The sequence below is a fragment of the Gymnoscopelus braueri genome (assembly GCF_963280865.1).
Source record: "Gymnoscopelus braueri genome assembly, chromosome: 4".
In the NCBI taxonomy this organism is placed as follows: domain Eukaryota; kingdom Metazoa; phylum Chordata; class Actinopteri; order Myctophiformes; family Myctophidae; genus Gymnoscopelus; species Gymnoscopelus braueri.
In genome coordinates, this window is record NC_137605.1 from 11,412,829 (window position 1) to 11,434,392 (window position 21,564).

The following is a 21,564-nucleotide window of genomic DNA, read 5'->3' on the forward strand; positions in this document are numbered from 1 at the left end:
CCCATGCTCACTTGCAAGGGTCGGATGGCTCAGGTTTGAGGACAGAGAGTACAGCAACTTGCAATGGGCCTGGTCTACAAGGTACACCACACCGATAAGACACCCATGTACCTGTCAAAGTACTTAAGAAAGACTTAGGGGTGAGTGCTGCTTGCCCAGAAGCAGTGTGGAGCGGTGGTGTTGCTGTTCCTTTAGCTCAGGAGACCAGAACGCGGAGAAGGAAAGGTTAATGACATAATAAAAATGCAGAAAATCATTGGACAAGCTGTCCTGTATGTGCTCTTTTAAACATGTCTAACATTTTCAAACACGACTTCAGAGCTGCTTTATCAAATCCCAGTCACACAGTCCATGTTAACACTTTGAATGGATGATGGCTGATGGATTGTTTATATATAATAATATAAATATGTAATAGAAGATATCGAAATATCCACACTTAAAATGTGCAAAATTGCACATTCAATTTCTCAAATGTTGGAACAGAAGAATAACACACACACACACAAACACACACACACACACACACACACAAACACACACACACACACACACACACACACACACACACACACACACACACACACACACACACACACACACACACACACACACACACACACACACACACACACGAATGCCTCACGGCTCTCTATAATAACGCTTGCTGAATCCACTGAATTGATTTTACAATGTTGTTAATGTGAACTTAATGTGGAATGTGCTCAGTTCCTTGTTGCTAGCAGGGTGAACACAATAGAGCAATAGAATAATAATAGAGGCTATACATAAAACCAAGCTCCCCCCGCCGGAGTGTTTACTGTTCATATTTTTTGTTTTTCAAACTGTTTTTATGATGTTTTGCATAGTAGTGTATATCTGTCTGTCATTAAATGTATCTATGAATTGAGTCCAAAGGACCCCAATGGAAACAAGCCATAGGCTTATTGGGTTTTAAATCCTCTTAGATGACCGTGTATTGAACTGTACTTTCATGTGCTTTTTTCTGCAAACTGCTAATAAAGTATTCAATCAATCAATCAATACCATTTTATTTACGATTCACCATCTTTGGTGCTCGCTGTTAGGGGCCTGACTGTCTGTGAAAGAAAACAAAATGTTTCAACAAGCCATGTGGGTTTCCTGCAATGCATGGCTACTTCACTCCCATCGCTTCAAAATGACAGAGCTTGGTTTTATGTATAGCCTCTATTATTATTCTATTGCTCTATTGTGTTCACCCTGCTAGCAACAAGGAACTGAGCACATTCCACATTAAGTTCACATTAACAACATTGTAAAATCAATTCAGTGGATTCAACAAGCGTTATTATAGAGAGCCGTGAGGCATTCTGGTCTTTGTAAAACCATCGAACAGAGATCACTGTTACAAGCAGAACCACGTGTGTGTGTGTGTGTGTGTGTGTGTGTGTGTGTGTGTGTGTGTGTGTGTGTGTGTGTGTGTGTGTGTGTGTGTGTGTGTGTGTGTGTGTGTGTGTGTGTGTGTGTGTGTGTGTGTGTGTGTGTGTGTGTGTGTGTGTGTGTGTGTGTGTGTGTGTGTGTGTGTGTGTGTTATTCTTCTGTTCCAACATTTGAGAAATTGAATGTGCAATTTTGCACGTTTTAAGTGTGGATATTTCGATATCTTCTATTACATATTTATATTATTATATATAAACAATCCATCAGCCATCATCCATTCAAAGTGTTAACATGGACTGTGTGACTGGGATTTGATAAAGCAGCTCTGAAGTCGTGTTTGAAAATGTTAGACATGTTTAAAAAGAGCACAGACATGACAGCTTGTCCAATGATTTTCTGCATTTTTATTATGTCATTAACCTTTCCTTCTCCGCGTTCTGGTCTCCTGAGCTAAAGGAACAGCAACACCACCGCTCCACACTGCTTCTGGGCAAGCAGCACTCACCCCTGACTGACAAACATTCATTTCCCTTCCCCAGAGCGGGTCAGGGTCGATCCAAGGATTGCAACTCCTGAGGCCACATTTACTCTGCCTCTGTCTAAAACTCAATTATGTGCATCCGTTTTGATCTTGATTATGCAAATGATTCAGAATTATAATACAACATGTATATTATACACAGTATTGACTAGCTGAGATCCTTGCATTCACTTTGGGAGAGAGAGAGAGAGAGAGAGAGAGAGAGAGAGAGAGAGAGAGAGAGAGAGAGAGAGAGAGAGAGAGAGAGAGAGAGAGAGAGAGAGAGAGAGAGAGAGAGAGAGAGAGAGAGAGAGAGAGAGAGAGAGAGAGAGAGAGAGAGAGAGAGAGAGAGAGAGAGAGAGAGAGAGAGAGAGAGAGAGAGAGGGGGACGGGACGGACGGACGGACGGACGGACGGACGGACGGACGGACGGACGGGTGAAGTGATATTAAGCGTAGTGTAGAAGGAACAGTGACAGTCCAACTTTGTATGCAGAATTGTGTTTTTAAACGTGCAAACTGGTGGGTAACACAAAAGGTTCTTTTATGGCTGAGCCTCTGACACATTGTTTGAATATGTAAAAAGACAGTGAATTGAAAAAGGCAGGTATAGACGGAGAGAACGTTAGCAACCAATTTACAATTTGGCCATTGAGCTCTTATCCAGAACAACTTACAAGTGCAAAATCAGAATATGTAGAGTAAACATGAGCTGAAGTCGATAAACAGAAAGATAAATAGTCATATAAGTAGAATGCAGAGAGAACAATGTAGTGACAATCAAGACTCGAGAATGAACAGTGACAAGGATGTTCCCATCAACTGCTACACCTCTTCCTGGGTGATCAGTTCACATGGCTGTAGACTGCCAGTGTCCCAGAGCAACTTAAGCGAACACTGAGGTTATGCAAGCACATCCACCCTCTATATCCCCATTCCACCCTGACCCCTCCCTCCCACCACCCCTCCATGTTCATGGTCTAAAGTCAGCCTAATTTTGGAGGTGACCCACTGCTCTCCAGATGAAGTTATGAATCACCTCCTTAATCCTTGCTGACAAGGAGTCCATGTGTGAGCGGTGGAGCAAACTTCTGCAGATGGCATAAATCATTCTCTTAAACGCTGCATTAAGTATTAATCATTCTCAGCACTGTCACTGTCACGGCGCTCTGCTGGCCACAGAGGCACACAAAGTGTGATTAATGGAGGTGCCGATTTAAGGAGCCGTGTTCGAACCCCCCACTCTTCCCTGCCTCGTTTACCCAGTGCCCGCTCTGGGAGGGGGACACGGACCCTTCAAACTAAGACTCAACCAACCTACGGTAAGAGAGGTGGCCAGATAGATCAGGACCAGGTCTGTTTGCTCCAGGCTGCGGCTCAGCTTTTTGCTGTCTTTCTGTGTAAAGATAACAGTGATGGGACTGTCATCATCTGACAGGATGGATTATTGAGTTAGGTCGTAGCTGTGTTCTTTTGATTATGTACCCAGGATGCTGAGTGGTTCTGAACACAAGATTCTATCAGGAGGATATTATATGTTGTAGATAAATCTAAATCCAATTACCAGGAATCAATAAAGGAAGGCATTTAATGAATGAGCAGAGCTTTTGTCTTTATTACACAAGATGGCAGCTTACGATCACAGCAGCTGCTGATGATTGTGATGTGTTATTGTAATAATGTGTCACTTCAGATGTCTTTTCACTCTCATGCTCTTTCCCTACAATAAAAGCTGCCCCCAAAGTACCCACTGCTTTTAATAGTTAAGATGGGTTCATTTCACATACTAGATCTAGTCTAAATTGGTCTCCATATATGGCGTCTCTATAAATGTTTGTGATGCCCATCGTCGTCCACCATCCATCCACAAGGCAATCCCATATTCAAAGTGGGCCGGCCGGCGAACCATCACTATGACGACATGACCCCCCCCGTCACTATGACTCAGACATAACTACATACAGTATAGAGTTCCCACTGCAGCTACACCCAAACGTGGCATGTCATGCCGACTGTGACAGCATGACATCAGACCCAAACAAAGTGTGTCGTGGGCGGCCCTCGCGTCTAGAATTTGGCCCGAACTCTAGACGCGAGGGGCGCCCACGACACGGTAATGTAGGAAATATAACGTGAAAATGTACGTGACAAAAAAGTACCCCAATCCATAACAAAATGTCTTCTTAATATTTCTACAGTATATATATATATATATATATATATGATAGTTCAAGTGTAAGTCTGTGAAGAAGGTCTTTAGACAGGATAGGGGAGAGGGGGAGAAGAGAAAGTGAGAAGATTACCCCTTTAACATAGCATCAGGTCCTAATATGTAGCTACATAATACCAACTGCTTGCTTTGCATATAAATGCCTTCATGCAGGTTTCTCTATAGTCCCTCTGGGTGTCTTTCTGTCACTTATAGGTCATAAAGGAGTACGTACGAGATGAGAGACAAAATAAAAAAAAGGAACAGGTGTTTAGGAGCGCGTTGGGAGACACCCACTTCCTCCTGCCAATTAAACAGATTTATTTTATGGTCCTTAAGATTCTCTTTAGACGTCAGGATTTGCTCGACGTCTCGTCTCTTATCTGGAGGAATGCAAAGTGTCTCCTTCTCAAATGGGAGATGTACGTCATGGCTGGACTAGACTTCAGGAGGCAGCGCAGCAATTCAAGCCTTCCTCAGAGAGGCATCGTCTGAAAATAGATCTAAATGAAAGAGCTGGGGGAGAAAGTATGATAATTAAAACTCCCTCTTTATCAGCAACATCAACTGAGATTTCTAACACCCCCTGACCCAAACCCACAGGAAGCAGGAAGTGGAATAATTGAAGTGTTCCCCTTCTATTGGTAACAAAGGACATTCAAACAGGAGACAGACTCGGTTTGTGTGTTTTCGCTCTCGTTCTCTAAGATACTGTATCTTATTTTATTCTCAATGTTATACCGTATTCTCTCTACTCTTGTCTGTCTGTAAATATCCTGTGTTTCACGCTTGCTGATGTTGCGGCTGTGACGCCTGAATTGAATGAATAAAAAATTAATTCTCTCGCACGCTGTTCTTGTTTTTCTTTTACACGTTTTACGTGTCCTTAGAATAGAGTTGGGAAAGGAGGTGATGCTGTAGAAACGACATTTTGCTCTTGTATTAGTGGCCTACTGTAGTTCCAAGTTGCTTTCAAGATGGACTGACCTGCAGTCAGAAGAAGTGCAGCAGATTAACTCCCAATTCTTCACCTCTTCAGACTCATTTACGTTAAATGTGACACACAGGTGATATGGATTATGGACCTGACCATAGGGGCCAGTGATGAGGTACCCTTTCAAGATGGACCGGCCATCTAATGGTGGGAAGAGTCAGCCAAGAGTCTGTAAAGGTTATGGGAACACAAATGATCTTCCAGCCATGGAAGATGTAGCCTGAGGCTACGAGCTCAATCCATGGTCTTGAAGGGCGGACCCAAACACAGCCGCCCGGATTTGTGCGTGGCTTCCTATTGCTTCACCAATCTATGTCCCCGCCTCCCCTCCCCTCCCCCCCTCGGCCTGTGCACGGAGCACGCTGACGTCACCAAATTTAGAGCGACGCCCCTCTGCACTCTGATTGGTTAGGAGATAACAAGGTCCAAGACCATCGTTCCTGCATTGCTCCCCCAGGCTTTTTTTCTTTTGTAACAAAAAAAAAAGCCTGGGTTTCCGAGGCTATGGAAGATGTGCTTCAGTCAAATATATCTACGTGTCCAAAGGGGTCCAACTGGACACTTACAGGTCTGTAAGGATTTTACATTGTAGATTGGGGTCCCAGAGATTTAAAAATGTTTTATCATGGGGTTGTGTGGGCTAATGCATATCAAAATGGGGGTTCCCTGGAATAAAAAACATTGTTGTGAATCAGCGCTTCAGTTTAGCGTCCTTTATTATTTGAGACAAATGCTCATTCTGTGCTATCAGCTCTTGTTTCTCCTTCTCCAGTTGTTCTATCTGCTGCTTCAGAGCCTCGTTCTCCCGTCTATAGATGTCCACGTTCTCCCAGGACGCTACGAGCTGTGTGTTTGGCCCAGTTACGCATTTGGGGGTTGGTTGAGTGCTTGTCAGCATCGCCTGTTGCTCCGACGGCTCAACGCTGGAAGACCTAGAAGTGGGTAATCCATGTGGCGATAGGTGGGCGGTAGGCCCGTACACTCGTCGCTGCCGTTGATATTTATCCCAGTTTATCATGTCGGTTATGCGCTGTATTTCTTTTCTCTTCGCTTCCTTTTTTCTCTGTGCCTCTGTGCCTTTTTTCTCTGTGCCTCCCTCCTTGTCAGTCATGACTAACACGCTACGTTAAGATGTATTTCTTCTTCTTTTATGTAAGATTATTGTTTTATGGCGGTTGGCGCTTCGTCTTATATGAAGAGCCGCAGGCTACGGAAGTACTCTGTGACGTCAGTGCCCAAATTAGTACAAGCCCCGCCCACGGCAACACTGATTGGCCGCCGCCGCCTCGGGCGAACTCCTGACTCGGTTTATGAGGTCCGGACTAGTGGTTCTCAACATCGGGCCTGGGGACCACCAGGGGGGGATGCAAATGTACCCTTATGGGTCTGTAAATCTGAGCGTGAACAAATGGAACCAAATGTTAAATAGACACTCAGAGTTACATGAACACTAAGGATTTTACAGTGTAGATTAGGGTCCCAGAGATACAAAATGGTGTCAAATGGGGGTCCGTGGTCTAATGCAGTGTTTCTCAACCATTCCTGGATCAGGGCCCACTTGAAAGCATTCACTTGAGTGGTCAGATGGGTGGGCCGCGTGCATTTTCAGAGCATGTTTATCTTAATGATCAATCAATCAATTGGGTTCTGGCTTGGATCAATGGAACTAACATAGTGTACTTTTAAGTTCCTATTTATCTGTATCACAATGAAAGCTTTTAAAGAAAAAGTCTGATTAATGCAATTATTCGGGGGACCGCTCGCAATATCCTCACGGCGGCCCAACAGTGGGCCCCGGCCCACAGGTTGGGAACCACTGGCCTAATAAATATCATACTATGCGGGTCCTTTAATTAAAAAAGGTAGAGAATCACTGCTCTGGATGATGGAGGGTGATTGAAGTGTGTTCAAGAGCGTTTATTTGTCACTTACAGGGACAATTTCTGACAAAATGGTCCAGTAAAGTCTTGATGCGATGTCAGAACAGTTTTGGGTGCCCTTTAATCCATTACATTTGTCAACAAACTATTTTCAGGCCTTCAAATCCAGCCCTATATTGCGCTGATCAGAGCAATGGTCACCGAGTTATGGCCATTTGAAAGGTTAGAAAGTGCTGTAACACTGCTGTAGGGACCCAGATGTGTGGGTCTGCCATTTTCATGGCAGACCCCTGAACAGCATTTGTGCATTTGTGTGGATTGGAGCAACGTGGTACCTGTGGCCCCCGGGGGCCCCCGACATGGCCCCTGGTATGACTATTCTGATGGCAGGCCCCTGAACAGCGTTTGTGCCAAGTTTGGTGTGGATTGGAGCAACGTGGTACCTGTGGCCCCCGGGGGCCCCCGACATGGCCCCTGGTATGACTATTCTGATGGCAGGCCCCTGAACAGTGTTTGTGTCCAAGTTTGGTGCAACGGTATGCAACGGTATGCCTCGCAGGTCACATGTTACGTTTGTGACGTCCACTTTCCGTCCGCCCGCCCTCTAGGCAAATTTAATATAGGATGGTGTTATAAGTGAAAATGACCAAAACGCCCTATAGCCCTAAACGCCCTATAGCTATTACCAAAGCCCTTCTGGTTTGGTAATAGCTTAAGACATTTCTAGTATTTGTTGGATTACTGGATCAGCAGTGAAACACACAGTGTTTTAGCAGTTTTGTACATGGAATGGCAAAAATCCATAGTGAGATTTCGACTGACTTTAACTTGCATTTTATTAAGGACATTAGAAAGTGTTGATACAGTATGTCATCTAATAATGGAATGGGGGGTTGTGATAGTAGAGAGTGGTCTACATGGTTGCTGTACCCAGGGGTCTCACTGATGAATCCATCCTTTCTTTTACATATTTTAAGTTGTTCTTGGCCCTCTAGCCAGCCTACCCCTCATCCTCTGTTTTGGCATATTTCATCAATCAATGACCTCTCCACAAACCCTCTCCTCCACTTCACTTCACCACTACCTCACATCCTTTTCCTTTTTCCAATCCCATTCCTGGCCCCTCCACCTCCCATCTGTGTGACTGGGACCCCTTAGTAGCCACCAGGGAAGAGTTATTAGTGCCCAAGGAGGCAGAGAAATGATTTCATTGCGTATTCAGGTGCAGGGACGGATGGCTTTCGGAGACAGCCGAGGGAGTGCTGGGGTGGAGAGCCTCTGTTGAGAATAAATATACCTGTCTCCTGCTGATGCATGGGGCTCGCGCTCACCGCAATGCAATTCAACCAGCTTCTCCCAGGCGAAAGTGGCTTCCTGCATTACTCACCCGTTCCCACCTGGATCCAGCCTACAGACGTACCAGATTTAGATGAGGCTGTCTGTGTGGAGCAATGCACTCAACTGTGTCTTCCATACAGAAGCAGTGAGTTCGGGTTCCCGGGTGTTGATAATGTGAGACGCCACAGCGCCTCGCCTCGCTGGATTTCCCAGGTGATTCCCGGGTGCCGCTGTTCATTACCCCGCCTGGCTGGCACATAATTACTAACTGAGGACGCATATGGAGGCGGGCAGAAAAAAAGGAAAAAAGGAAGACGAGATGAGGGCTGTGAAAGGATTCACATGTCGCCCATCGACCTCACTTGTCAGTATTATAATTATCATAATATAATAAATTATTTAAACATAATTAATTAAATTAATTGATGATATTTAATTGTATTATTTAATTATAAATGTAATTAATTCATTTCATATATTACATTTAATCAAGCTCATGTCTACTAAGCATCCACTCAGGATGCATTTGCATGCATTTCCGTGTGTCTGCGTGTGGATTTAGTCAGCTCTTTGACTTCACAGTGTCCCCACTTTGTTTCACGTTCAAAGAAGAATTCAGCCAAGTGGAAAGTAGTTTAAAGTGAACTGACTTTAAATGAGTGTGTTTATGTACATAAATAAAGGGAATGAGCTGAGACCCAGTAACTCTGTAGACTGTGCTGAGCAAACACCCTGAGGTGACAAAGAGAAATTGATTTCACACAGTTGCCGACACTATAAAACCGATGGAAGGAGGTGGCGGCAACCTGCAGTGGGCTCCTAAACAAATTGCCATGCACCTCCTCCTGCATCTTTATTCAATCACAATTCTTCCATCAGAGCCTCTGAACTATGTTGTTTATTTGTGCCTTCTGGGGAAACGACTGGCATGTTTCTGATGATTTCAGATGCTGTTAAGTCTGCAGGGTTATGTACTGTATATATAGACGGGGCTGCTTAGTTTATTTTTCACAAGATAAAAAGGGTGAGAGACCTGAGGTATCAGCCTTGTCCAAATGCAGAGATGTTGAAGAGGTTGTTGATGTGAGGCATGACAAGCAGGGCAACATATATAGCAAACAGCATTCTGCAGTCTAATGTATCAGTCTCATTAATTCCCTAATATCGCTAAACTAGGAACTGGACAGACCTCAGTCAAGTCCAGTGTTGATCTACAGTAACTCTCTCAGAGTTAAACTAACCCTCTGTGCTACATTATATTCACATATGGTCTTGTTTTTACATTTCAGTCTACAGACACGCACGCACGCGCGCGCACGCACTCACGCACGCACTCACGCACCCATCTCGTAGCCTTCAGCCATGTGAAATAGTTTTACATGGCAATATTTCAACCATGATGTTTGGACATGGCATCACAGTAACCTGTATAATATTCAGGAAAATGTCTGCCTTCACTGTGCATTGACACATTGTTTCCAGGGGAAATAGTGGAGATTGGTGCAGCGAGTGCTTCTGTCTTTGTCCTGACAGATGAGCCATGTCTATCCAGAAGGCTCTCTGGAGATGACGTTCCTGTAAGCCCTGGCCTGGGCTCCCATGCAGCACTCAGCTCTCATTTCCCTGCTCCTGGGTGATGAGTCTTTGTAGGTCAGAGTCTGCAGGATTCATTGACAGAAGCAGCAGGGAATAATATAGTGGCAGAGTGTTTGGATGTGTCAGGTCTCATATCTCTGGCAGTTCTATTAGAAAGTGGGACAATTAACCCTTGACCCCTGCCCCTGGCATCGCATCCACGTAGCAACTGCTCAGCACGAGTGATAAATCAAAGCCCAGAGGGAGAGTCTCACCAAGTGGACTGAGGTCACATGATGCTGAGGGAAGTCTGGCGTATCATCCTGCTGTCATGTGACGTGTAAGAGTGATGTAACACAAACTGTGGACAGGAAGGGGCTTCCTGAGGGTCCATCCAACCTACAACCCCTCCCGCTCACTCAGATCTGCTGGCAGTTCATTGCCTGCCTGTTTGGACCCCGCCTGTGACTGGACTGACGTGACAGAACAGACCGCCCTCAGATGCAAAATGCTTATTTCAGCTTTTAAAGGCACGTCTGTCATCATACCTGCTAAATTGACTTACATGGTTTGCGTAACTATTAATGGTTTTGCACAGATGCCTTTATTTTGCCCAACCTCACATAAGGCCATAGATTAGAAAGATTTTTGTGGCTGTACTCAGTAAAAGCAGGGCACTAGCCTCGGGTATTTATCTTTCCCATTCTTATGTATGTCTGCTTGCTCTGTTCAGGTAGGAGTGCTTTCACACCACAAAAACAGTCTGTTTCTGCATATGTAACTCATCTTAAACCTGGGAGTGTGTGATGTGTTTTATGTTTTGAGGGAATGTCTCATTATTAACCACTTTTTTCCCGTAGCCCCTGTTGCTTTTTGTTGTATTATTTACTCATGTATGCAATGTCATGATTCTCAAAGAATTATGGAACTCTTGCTACGGTTACATTTTCTATCATGTGTTTTATTCTACTAATGTTGATGTTAATTTTGTGCTCATGCTATATGATTGCCAGACCCAGGGGGTCGGCCTACATGAGGCTTTGTCGGTCTGTCCCTCTTTTCCTCGGTCTGTAAATTTTTCTAGTTCTACTGTAGATGTTTCGCTTCCCTGTTTCAGTTTGGTGATTAAATGTGTGAAATTGTATCAAAGGGAGGAATGATGAAGCACATTTATATTATCTTATCTTACTACTATAATTGAGAAAAGATCAGAAAGTTCTTCCGGGATTCGCAAGCACAGGATCACTCCACATGCCTCCAAGACCCGCCACAGACTGTTGATCAGAGCTATGGCTATATGATTTAGGCATCTTACCCCACCTCGATCAGTGATCAGACTCTCGGCTTGATTGATTCTCTGATTTGCCTATCAGACCCTCAGCCTGATCTGGCAGGTTGCCATAGCAAAGCAAAGCGGGGAGGGAGGAGAGGGGATGAGAGGAGCCGAGAGGAGAGGAGAGGCCAGAGAGGCCGGACTTCGCATGACGTGTGTGCAGAGTGACTAGGCCAAGTAAGTAAATAGGGAAGAACTTGAACAATACAATGTGGGCAAGGATAAAGAGGATGGTGATGTGAATCTGTTACACACACCACTAAAGCACGAGGAGGAAATTGACTAATTATTATTTTTTTGCTGGCAACACCGATCAACTTAGCACGTGGAATCGTAGTCGGAGGAAAAACAGTCTGTCTGTCAGTCTTCTGATCACTTACCTCTTCTTTGAGCTTCTATCGTTTAAACTAGATCTCAACATCATGTGGAATCAAGGAGGAGGATATGGTGGTGACTCCACCATGGGTGGTGGTGGTGGTGGCTACACTCAGTCCCCGGGAGGGTTTGCATCGCCGTCCATGTCCCAAGGAGGTGAGAAGAAAGGGAGACAACGTGCAACACAGATCATCCCGTGCACAGTGTCTCAGTTAATGTCTGCTGCCCAATCTGACGAGGTCTTCAAAGTGGTAGAGGTGGAGGTTGCCCAAGTTACTGTTGTGGGGGTTATCAGAAGCATAGACAAAACCATGACCAACATCCAGTACAAGATCGATGACATGACGTGTGCTCCTATGGACGTAAAGCACTGGGTCGACGCAGAGGATTCCAGTGTGGACAGCGCTGTCCTGCCCCCTGGCACTTACGTCAAGGTCTCCGGCAACCTGCGATCCTTCCAGAATATCAAGTCTGTGGTGGCGTTCAGTGTTAGGCCCCTGGAGGATATGAACGAAATCACCTCACACATGCTGGAGGTTGTGCAAGCGCACATGGCTCTAAGCAAACCACAGAACACGTCATCTGGTGGTGGTGGAGTAATGAACTCGAGCAGCAATCCCATGTCACGTCCTGGCAACATGGGAAGTACAGGGGGATACTCGGGTGCCAGTGACATGGCTAATAACGGGCTGAACCCAAATCAGAACCAGGTGCTGAGTTTGATCATGGGTTGCCAAGATGCCGAGGGCATCAGCCTTCAAGAACTGAAGCAGAGACTCGGTGGCATGAGTATGCCTGTCATCAGGCAAGCAGTGGAGTTCTTGAGAAACGAGGGACACATCTTTTCCACCATCGACGAGGATCACTACAAATCTACAGATAATGGCGACTAGCCTACATCACCCTGGTCCCTTTGCTCATACCACACAGAACAACATCAGTCAGAAGCTGATATTGTATCTAAACCATTAACGAGTAGTCAGACCTCCACACTCTTCTAACCCGACCTGTACAGTTATAGTTATACAGCAGTTTTTTTGCCAGACCCAGGGGGTCAGGCCTACATGAGGCTTTGTCCGTCCCTCTCTTCCTCCCGGCCAACGTTTTTCCTCCCGGTCAACGTTTTTCCTCCCGGTTCAACGTTTTTCCTCCCGGTCCCTCTTTTCGATTGGCCAAACTTAGCGTGACGTAGTGCTCTGATCTTCAGGGGGTCGGCCTACATGAGGCTTTGTCTGTCCCTCTTTGTCTGTCCCTCTTCAACTTAGAGGTTTGTAGGTGAGTTACGTACTAGGAATTTATTCTGGGTCTGGCAGAACCAGGTCTCCTGGTCTTGTTTGTTCAAGAACTACAGTGGGACGTTTGTTTCCACATCTGTTGTCCTGTTATTCCTTCTGCTATTGTAACAGGTGAAACAGAATCCAATGGTTTGGATCTAAAAAGTAAGAACTACTAACTAAACGGTTAGTAGTTAAAGGAGCGCTTGTCCCATTTTCAGCCTTATCTTCATATTTGGTCCACACTAACCAAACTCACTAAATTAGGATGACGCCATTTCTGTCTACTCACTCTGTATGCGTCTCATAGGTGGGTTATGGACGGTTCAGAAACCTGTCTATACAGGAACTGTCGACGGCCCTCTTCTGAGACACGGTAGACAGAAATGGTGTTATCTTGTATTGACTTTTGGTGAGGGCCGATTATCTGAAGATATGTTGAAAATGGGTGAAGTGGTCCTTTATTATTGCAATTACATACTGGCTGCCAAACTCTTATAAATAAATGTTTTTAAAAAATCTGGGGAAATAATTGCTCTGTTTTGAGGTTTTCATGTTTATGTAACTTTATTTGTCAAATTAAAATACTTAAAAAAAAAAAAAAAAAAAAAAGAAGGGAATGACAGAGGAAATGTTTGGAGACTATGACGAGTGGTGGTTTAAACAATGGTGCAATAGCGGTGGTGTCTTAGAAGGGATGACAGAGGAAAAGGAGAGTTTGAACACCCTGACATCTGATGAGTTTTGGACTCTGTCTGGACCAACCTCAGATCAGGCCTCAGATCTAGGGCCTAGATGTGAGGGCCACGACGGAAAGCTGATGTGACGACGGAAAACTAGATGTGGCCCTAACCTCTAGTTATTATTATTACTAGATGTGAGGGCCGCAAAGCGGCCCTGACATCTAGTTATATTATATTGCTTAGCATTGATTAATCTGTGTTGCTAGCTTGAGTTTAAGAGCTGAAGAACAGGGCTTAAAACACCAGCTGATAAGGCCGCAATGCAAGGAGTTCAGGTCGGCAGGTCACAGCTGTCAGCAAGTCAGTGGCCCTTTTGTTTTATGGCTGTAAAGGGGAGATATGTTTTAGCCATTTAAGCTCAGCAGAAAAAATCAAATGTATTATTGTTTTCCTTTAGCGAATGAGCGGACAGTCAGGGAAGAGCAAGTCAGTCTATCTGTGTGCTTTGCTAGTGTAGGATCTATGTGTATGTTGTGTGACTGTTTCAGCGCTGTAAATAAATCTTTCTATTACCATTTAATATTGTATTTGAGTCAAGGTTTTGCTTATCTTTTGAGAGTTTCAATTCCGCTAGACTTACAAATGTGATGCAAGCTTCTTCCATCTGGCAGAGTCAGGTTAATGTAGACCTGGCATCCTGTAGTGCATCATTGCCATGTGTATACACATGTATACACATGGCAATGATGACAAGATGTCACCTCTATGTTTTCTCCAGCAGGAGCAGTAAAATTAATGAACGTTGTGAATCATATGTACAGTGAGCCGGCCATGCTTGCAGTCATGTGTCTGCTGGATGTCACATTTACACCATTTGTTTAATGGCAGATTAGCCAGTAGAAGGAGCTGTAATAAACCCACAGCGCATGGTGGGGGTCACCTTCAGGATGGGCTTATGGTCATTTGGGTCGTTATCACGTCGTGTTCCTCGACAGCGTTGGCATGAGCTCCTCGTCACGTGAGCGAGGGATTTTTCAAGCTGCCCACTGTTAGTGTGTCATTTTCACACCACTGAGCTAATGTGAGATATGGCAACAGATGCAGGCAGCAGAGACAACGCAGCATTATTCAGCACCTTGGGACCATAAAAGCAGCAGCTATTAATTTGAAACAATTTGAAAGAATTCGCTTTTTGGTGCATGGAATATTGCAGCTTCTGATGTATTACAATAATTACTACATTCCCTATGGGTCCCAGCCCTCTGTGAGCGGTATTGCTATTTGTATGTGGGCCTACATGCATGAGCTTTGTGTGGTCTTGTTTGTTTGTTTTATTGGGTGGGATAATTTGATGTTACCAGAACTTGAGTCAGGGGTAATTACAGCCCATAGTTTGATTGGTTGTAAGTTTGAGTGGTGAGCGTACTGTACGTGCACATTACTTTTGGTGAGAGTCACCGTGGTTGTTTTGTGGCTGGCTGTTATTAATGGGTGTCTGGGTGAAAGGTAGAGTGGGAAATTGATGTGGGTTTGTTGTCTGGCATCTGTCCCACCTTGAGTAAAAGGGACGGGGATCAGAGGTGAGATCATGGTGGAATGCAGCCTGGATGAGCTACAACCATACACTCACGGGCAGAAAAATATCCACAATAACGCAGCCAAGGCTATTGTGTCAAGTGAATGTTTCTAGAGAAGGACTGTGGTACTTCTCTCTACAGTGTGTTTAGGGCCGTAGTCAGGACTGTAGAAATATTGAGGTCATCATGAGGACCATTGGCAGAAGATGCTCCATGAGAAAATGAATTATGAGATGCTGGAAAACCTACCAGGGGAAATTGACAAAAAGCTCTTTGACAGAGACAGGGACGTGCTGGCCACTGGGAAATTCGGGAAAATTCCAGAACGGCCGCGCTATTTACGGGCCGCCAGACGGACGTTTTTTTTTTCTATTTTTTTGTATTTATTTTGCTCCCGTTTTAGGGTTATTATGGTAATTTCCAGGTCGCGCGGCCCAATTATTAGTTACGTTACTGTTAGGCTGGGACGTTTTTCAGTAGTGGTGTAATTGTGGTGTAATTTACATAGGGTTGCTGGGTTAAAACGCCACCCCCCCCCCCCCCCCCCGTTGACAAAACGGTGGGCCGGTTCGGAAAATCCCAGAGCTGAATTTTGGTCCCAGCACGCCCCTGGACAGAGATATGTGTGGTTGTGGAGGGGCTGTGGTGGCCTCACCCCTGCAGACATACCCACTGTCCAGGAGAGTGATTAAGATGCTGAACGTATAACCAGCCAGTCAGTTAGCCAATGAACTGTGAAAGAGACCTTGGCACCACAATACTGGGATCATCAATAATCAAAGATTCATCGTATATAAGACACAGAGAGAGAAATTAAGAGAAGGATAGCACATTAAAAAAAACTCGAAAGTAGGACAGATAATTTAGTAACTGAACACCGTTGTGGCAACTTAACGTTGCAGAAAATGTAGTGCCTGATATTAAAAATAGTCAATGTTGATACTGAATAAACAGGGGATAATGGAGCTTTCCTGAGGAACACTTCGACCATCTGCGTGTACAATTGATACAAATTAGCCCTGAAGGGCAGACATTATGCTATTGTTAAAGGAACATTGCTTGCACATTCTGATTGGTAGGACAGTTCTATCATGCCCCTCCCCCAGGTTCTGTGCACATACCGTAGAACACCTGTCTTGATAGATGTGATGATAATCCTGAAACAGTTGGACTGCACCTCTTACCTCTGAATCATCAGCATTCCAGGCAGAATCTGCCCACAGCCACCAAGCATTTCAGTGCAGACGACAGGATAATTAATACCTTTCCCATCAGGTTTAATTAAAGCTTACTGCCTCGACAGACGACCTTCATTAGAATGGAACAACAGGTGGAAATAAGATGCTACATATATATTCTGAACATGATGAGGTCACAGTGAGCTGTTTCTGAGAGCGTTGTGTGGAACGTCTTACCTGTCTGTCCTTCTGGCTTGAATCCCATGGGGAAAATTCTGTTTCAACTGCACCCAGGTGATGCGGCTCAGATGGTCATGATGAGGGCTCAGGGGGAAGCTGTTAGGGGGTAAGTGTCTTAAGGGACACTTCCACACGTAAACATGGACGGGCCGGGAGGCGAACCGGTGCTCTTCTGATTAAAGGACTGCCTCTCTACCCACTAAGACTTGCAAGTATCATAAAGTAGTATATAGTGACTCCTGGTGACTGTACACCATGGCAGTTTTCACCAAGTTGCTTTAGTATTTTTTTTTCTTCTAATCCTGCTGTGTTGAATCCGGACTGCGTATCACACTGGGAGTCTCTCTATCCACCATCTTGGCAGCCAAGGTGCGAGGGGACAGCTCGTGTTCATGAGATAAGTCTATTTACAGTGGACCACTATTAACTTTCTGTTGCTGGGAAATTGGTATCCAGGGAAGATTAGTAAACACAGCTGAGATAGCAGCAGAGCATGGAGCACCCAGGAGAAATTAGACACTACATTTCTCATGCATGGGAAAAGAGACCAAAATAAAAGAGGCTAATTTGAATTGAATAATTACAAGACTTAAACACATAAAGCAAACATGTTTTCCATCTATAGCATTTCATCAGTAAATATATATATATATATGTATGTATATATATATCTATATCTATACATGATGCTACAGAAACAGTAGATTGTCTCCTGTCCTGTACACTGCATGTGAGTAAATAATGGCTGACACCCAGCGATACATCAAAGGAAAACGTGGGTTTGAGTAAAGGCCTTTACACACCGGGACTGTGATGAATAAATGATCTGAAAATGCATTGCAGAATATCTCACATCAAACTATTAATTTGGTGATGCTTCATTCACGCAGGGTTACAGGCTGGTGCTTTTATTTGCAGTGAAATGACGACCTTGTTTTGAAAATAAATATCTCATGAAATAAACATTTACAGGTGTTTGCAAGGACCTTCAGTGTCAGTAGCAGGTCAATATGTAGAGCTATTCTATTCTATTCCAGCAGGTAGAATAGAATGACCGTTGGTAGGGAGGGCAGATAATTTATGCAGTAACTGTAAAACACATCCTGTCCTCCATCTTGTGTCATCTTATCATCAGAAGCCTGTACCAGTCGGCCATGGAGGACAATGACATGTATTAGTAGTGTGTTCTAACCCCTGCCTGGCCTCCACTCTGCAGCATGGCCCAGCAGCGTGCCACTGTGTGTCATTGTCTGTGACCCCTGCATGCTTCAACCTCCTGTAAAATGAGAACCCCAGGAGATAGATGCATCCACTCACTGTTCAAGAATCAAGGTTTTATTTAACTTATACAAGTACAAGCAGTGAAATATTGTCGGGACTTGGGAACATTCTAACGTAATAATAATTAATGTTGATATCAGACATCACCAGCACGCACGCATGCTTCGTACGCACACAGGCAGGCAGGCACACTCAATCACTGGTTTAATACTCTGCCCACTACTCTGCCCACTTTCCCTCATCAATCACCATATGGTCATATGGAGATGCATCATCTCCCATTTAAATAACATCCCCAATTACTAGAGATTCACATGGACTACTTTGGCTGTCACAGCATAATCTGTTTTTGTTGTTTGTGATTTTAGTTTTTCATAACAGATGATGGAGGATGTACTTTTCTTGTCCGAGTGATTGAGTAGCTGGTTCTTTCGTGATTCACAGTCTGCATAGTTGCAATATAATAACCGTAAGCAGTTTTATAACACCTGCTCATTTGTGTTTTGAGGCCAGGGTTTCTGTCAGGATCAAAGATATACACATAGAGATTTCAGGCATTTCAGTTGCCAAGTAAAAAACTAAAAACACCACAGATCATCCCTCTACAATCTTCTTCAGACAAATGCAAAAACCAATATATTTTTTCTAAAAAGTTAACAGATAGAGATCAACCCCTCATTTCAGGGAAAGCATTTGCATGTCATCAAAAAAGCTCTCGCACAAACTTTGGAATTGCTTTGCGGTCATGGTGTCTTGCAGATCAGTGCCTTTGTGATGTTATGGACATAAATTATATGTTATCAAGCTGCAAAACTACTTGAAAGTGGAGTGATTTGTAGAGAGGCCTGGTAAACAAAACATACTGCAACACTTTTTTTTTTTCCCTGGCTTTGGAAAATAATGATGTGTAAATATCATCCTTCATTGGCTGCCTATAGTTGACCAACCTGTTTATTAGAAATACAAATATAATTTGCCTGAAATGATGAAATAACAGGCTCATTGCACACTGTTTGTCTTAGAGAGACATGTATTGGAGATTTTAGGGTGTGTGTCGAGACCTGAGGGAAGCAGGCAAATAGATGGAGCTTGAACTCAGTCTTAGCAGAGTAAACCTTAATATAATGACCCAACAACACATCAGCTTTATGTGAAAAGCTTGGTCTGTGCTGCAAGGCTAAAAGCCCCATTGATAAAGTAAATTAGAGATAAGATAACAGGGTGTGTAGTTTACTCTAGCTGGTGGTGGCCATGTACCTATTCCTAGAGGGGTAATAAACCAGCTTTATGTCTTGTTGCCTGAGAGGAACTTTTGTCTAGCTTTTGGGGGACTCATTAGCCCCCTGCTAAATAAGAAAACATTTAGTATTTGCAGTGGCCCTGCATAAAAGTCTGAAAACAAAGTTCTCTCAAACTCTCGTTCACTTCACCAAAGCCCTTCAAATGTCTTTTAGGCTATACCAAACCTCAATCATCAGCTTATATTTTCTATGAGGTAAAGAAGTGAACATTAAAGTGAGTTACAGCAGGCAAGCAAGTCAGTGGTTTCCAGAGCAGGGTGACTTCTGTCAGTTACTGATGTATTTAGTCTAGCCACAGTCTGTTAAAGCTCTGATTTTGTTCCGTTTGTATCTCAAGCAAGAAGCGAGTATGCACGCACGCACGTGCGCACGCGCGTGTGTGTGTGTGTGTGTGTGTGTAAGTTGTGTGCGCGTGCGTGCGTGCGTGCGTGCGTGCATGTGTGCACGCGCACACGCGTGTGTGTGTGTGTGTGCAAACACACACAAGCTAGATATGTTAATACAGCCCCTCCTGGCTGCAGTGTCTTGATAATTAGTTAGCCTGGTAAACCCTCCCTCCGGAAATCTCATTTCTATTTGATTCCAGGAGTGAGTCTGGCCTTATCGCCCATTCTGCAATATTGGCTGTGGGCTGGAGTTGGGCGGGAGTAATACCGTTGACTGACAACCCCTTCAGCCAATGATAATTTTTCCCCTTCAGCCAATCAGCAGTTCACCAGTCTAATGTGACGCAACGGGACTTTTGAGACGGCGAATGCCCAAAATGGGTTGCCTTATTCGGATACATGGGTGTCACTGCCTGCCCCTACCGGTTCTCTAAAATTTATTTTTTAAATAGGCTTTGTCATGATTAATTGACCACATGTATGAAGTTAAACAACTAAATTCTATCCAAACGATATCTTATAAGTAAATTCCGTGCCTCAAAATAGAAGTTAGAGAGCTTTTAGAAGTAAAAAAATAGCGGAGAATATAGTGCACAAGAAAAAGATGGCTGCCGTTCGTGTTTTGGGCTCACTCGAACTCGCCACCTGATTGGCCAACGTAAGCTGTCAATCACAGAACAATGAGCGACGACGCTGATAGGCTCGGCCGTTTGGCACAGGTTTGGCATACACAGCCAATATTGCAGAATGGGCGATAAGGCCAGACTCACTCCTGGAATCAAATAGAAATGAGATTTCCGGAGGGAGGGTTTACCAGGCTACCTCATGGCTGCAGTGTCTTTATAATTAGTGCCACTTTGCAGGGACAACTAGGGTCTTTTTTACGAGGGCGGTTTAACAGCATAATTGAAGCTCAGGCACATTACAGCCAAACAGGCAGGTTTATTTATCTTTACACACATTAGCATGGAGCAGGAGAGTTAGCAGCCTGATTTGATGAAGTTAAAACTTCTCCTCAAACACAACTTCAGGGAAATGGTGTTTGAGGTGATTATCTACACCAGGCAGGTGTTGATGCTATAATTAACATATCGGTCATAGGGACATAGGGCATAGGACCTTCATCAGACCTGATTCAATAATTTGGACAATTTCACAAACAAGTAGGGTTTCAAAATATATATATTTTTAAATTCAGTTGTTTTTGATTGATTGATTGAATACTTTATTAGACAGAAATGTAAACAACACGTGGTACAGTAAGACAGTAGGCTAAAAAGATAACACAAAAAAGTCCCGGGGGCAACAAACAAAAATACCCCTCATTTGTATGGATGGTGTCAGGGCATTCCACATGTTAGTGGCAGAGTAGTAGAATGTACATTTTCCCATGTTTGTTTCTACATTTGGGCAGAACCAGACCATGGTCGCTCCCTCTAGTGTTGTGACTGTGGGTGTCACTCACTTTGGAGAAGTAGTTAGACAGGTATGAGGGTATCTAAAATACCAATCCCATTGATATTTGCTTAACCCTGTCTTCTACCCTGAGCTTTCCCAAACTAGTAAAGTGTGTTGGAATTAGTTTCAAGGCCGAGAAGTAGTCGTATCAGTTTGTTTTGGGAGGACTGAAGCTTAGTTTTTTGTGACATTGATATGTTGGAAAACCAAGAGGTGCTAGCATAATCAAACTGGCATTGAATGAGTCTTGAGAGCACTTTTGTTGACAAAAGAGGAAATCCTGCACCACAATCATGTTCTTTGATGAACTTTATTGAGTACAGAACTGAGGGCTTCCTCAACTTGCATTTTGTCCTCGCCCGAGACCAGAAGTGCTGAGTCATCAGGCAAACAAGAATAAATTGCAGTTACAGGCTGCTTTCATGTCGTTAATGTATAGAAGGAACAGTAACGGCCCTAATATGCTTCCTTGGGGAACCCCACAGTTCACTGGGAGGGAGGAAGACAGGGTTCCATTGACATCAACCACTTGTTCTCTTCC

General features: G+C 44.1%; 1 protein-coding gene across 1 annotated transcript; it reads left to right on the forward strand.

Moving 5' to 3' along the window:
* The first annotated feature begins 11,583 nt into the window (after window positions 1-11,583).
* On the forward strand, window positions 11,584-12,659 carry LOC308084011 (replication protein A 32 kDa subunit-like). Its single transcript, XM_080426475.1, has one exon. The coding sequence runs from the start codon at window positions 11,693-11,695 to the stop codon at window positions 12,536-12,538; it is 846 nt and encodes a 281-aa protein (XP_080282601.1). The 5' UTR covers window positions 11,584-11,692; the 3' UTR covers window positions 12,539-12,659.
* The last annotated feature ends 8,905 nt before the right edge of the window (window positions 12,660-21,564 follow it).

Excerpts from the sequence above, each read along its gene's own strand:
- LOC308084011 (XM_080426475.1), top strand. The coding sequence starts at position 11,693 with ATGTGGAATCAAGGAGGAGGATATGGTGGTGACTCCACCATGGGTGGT.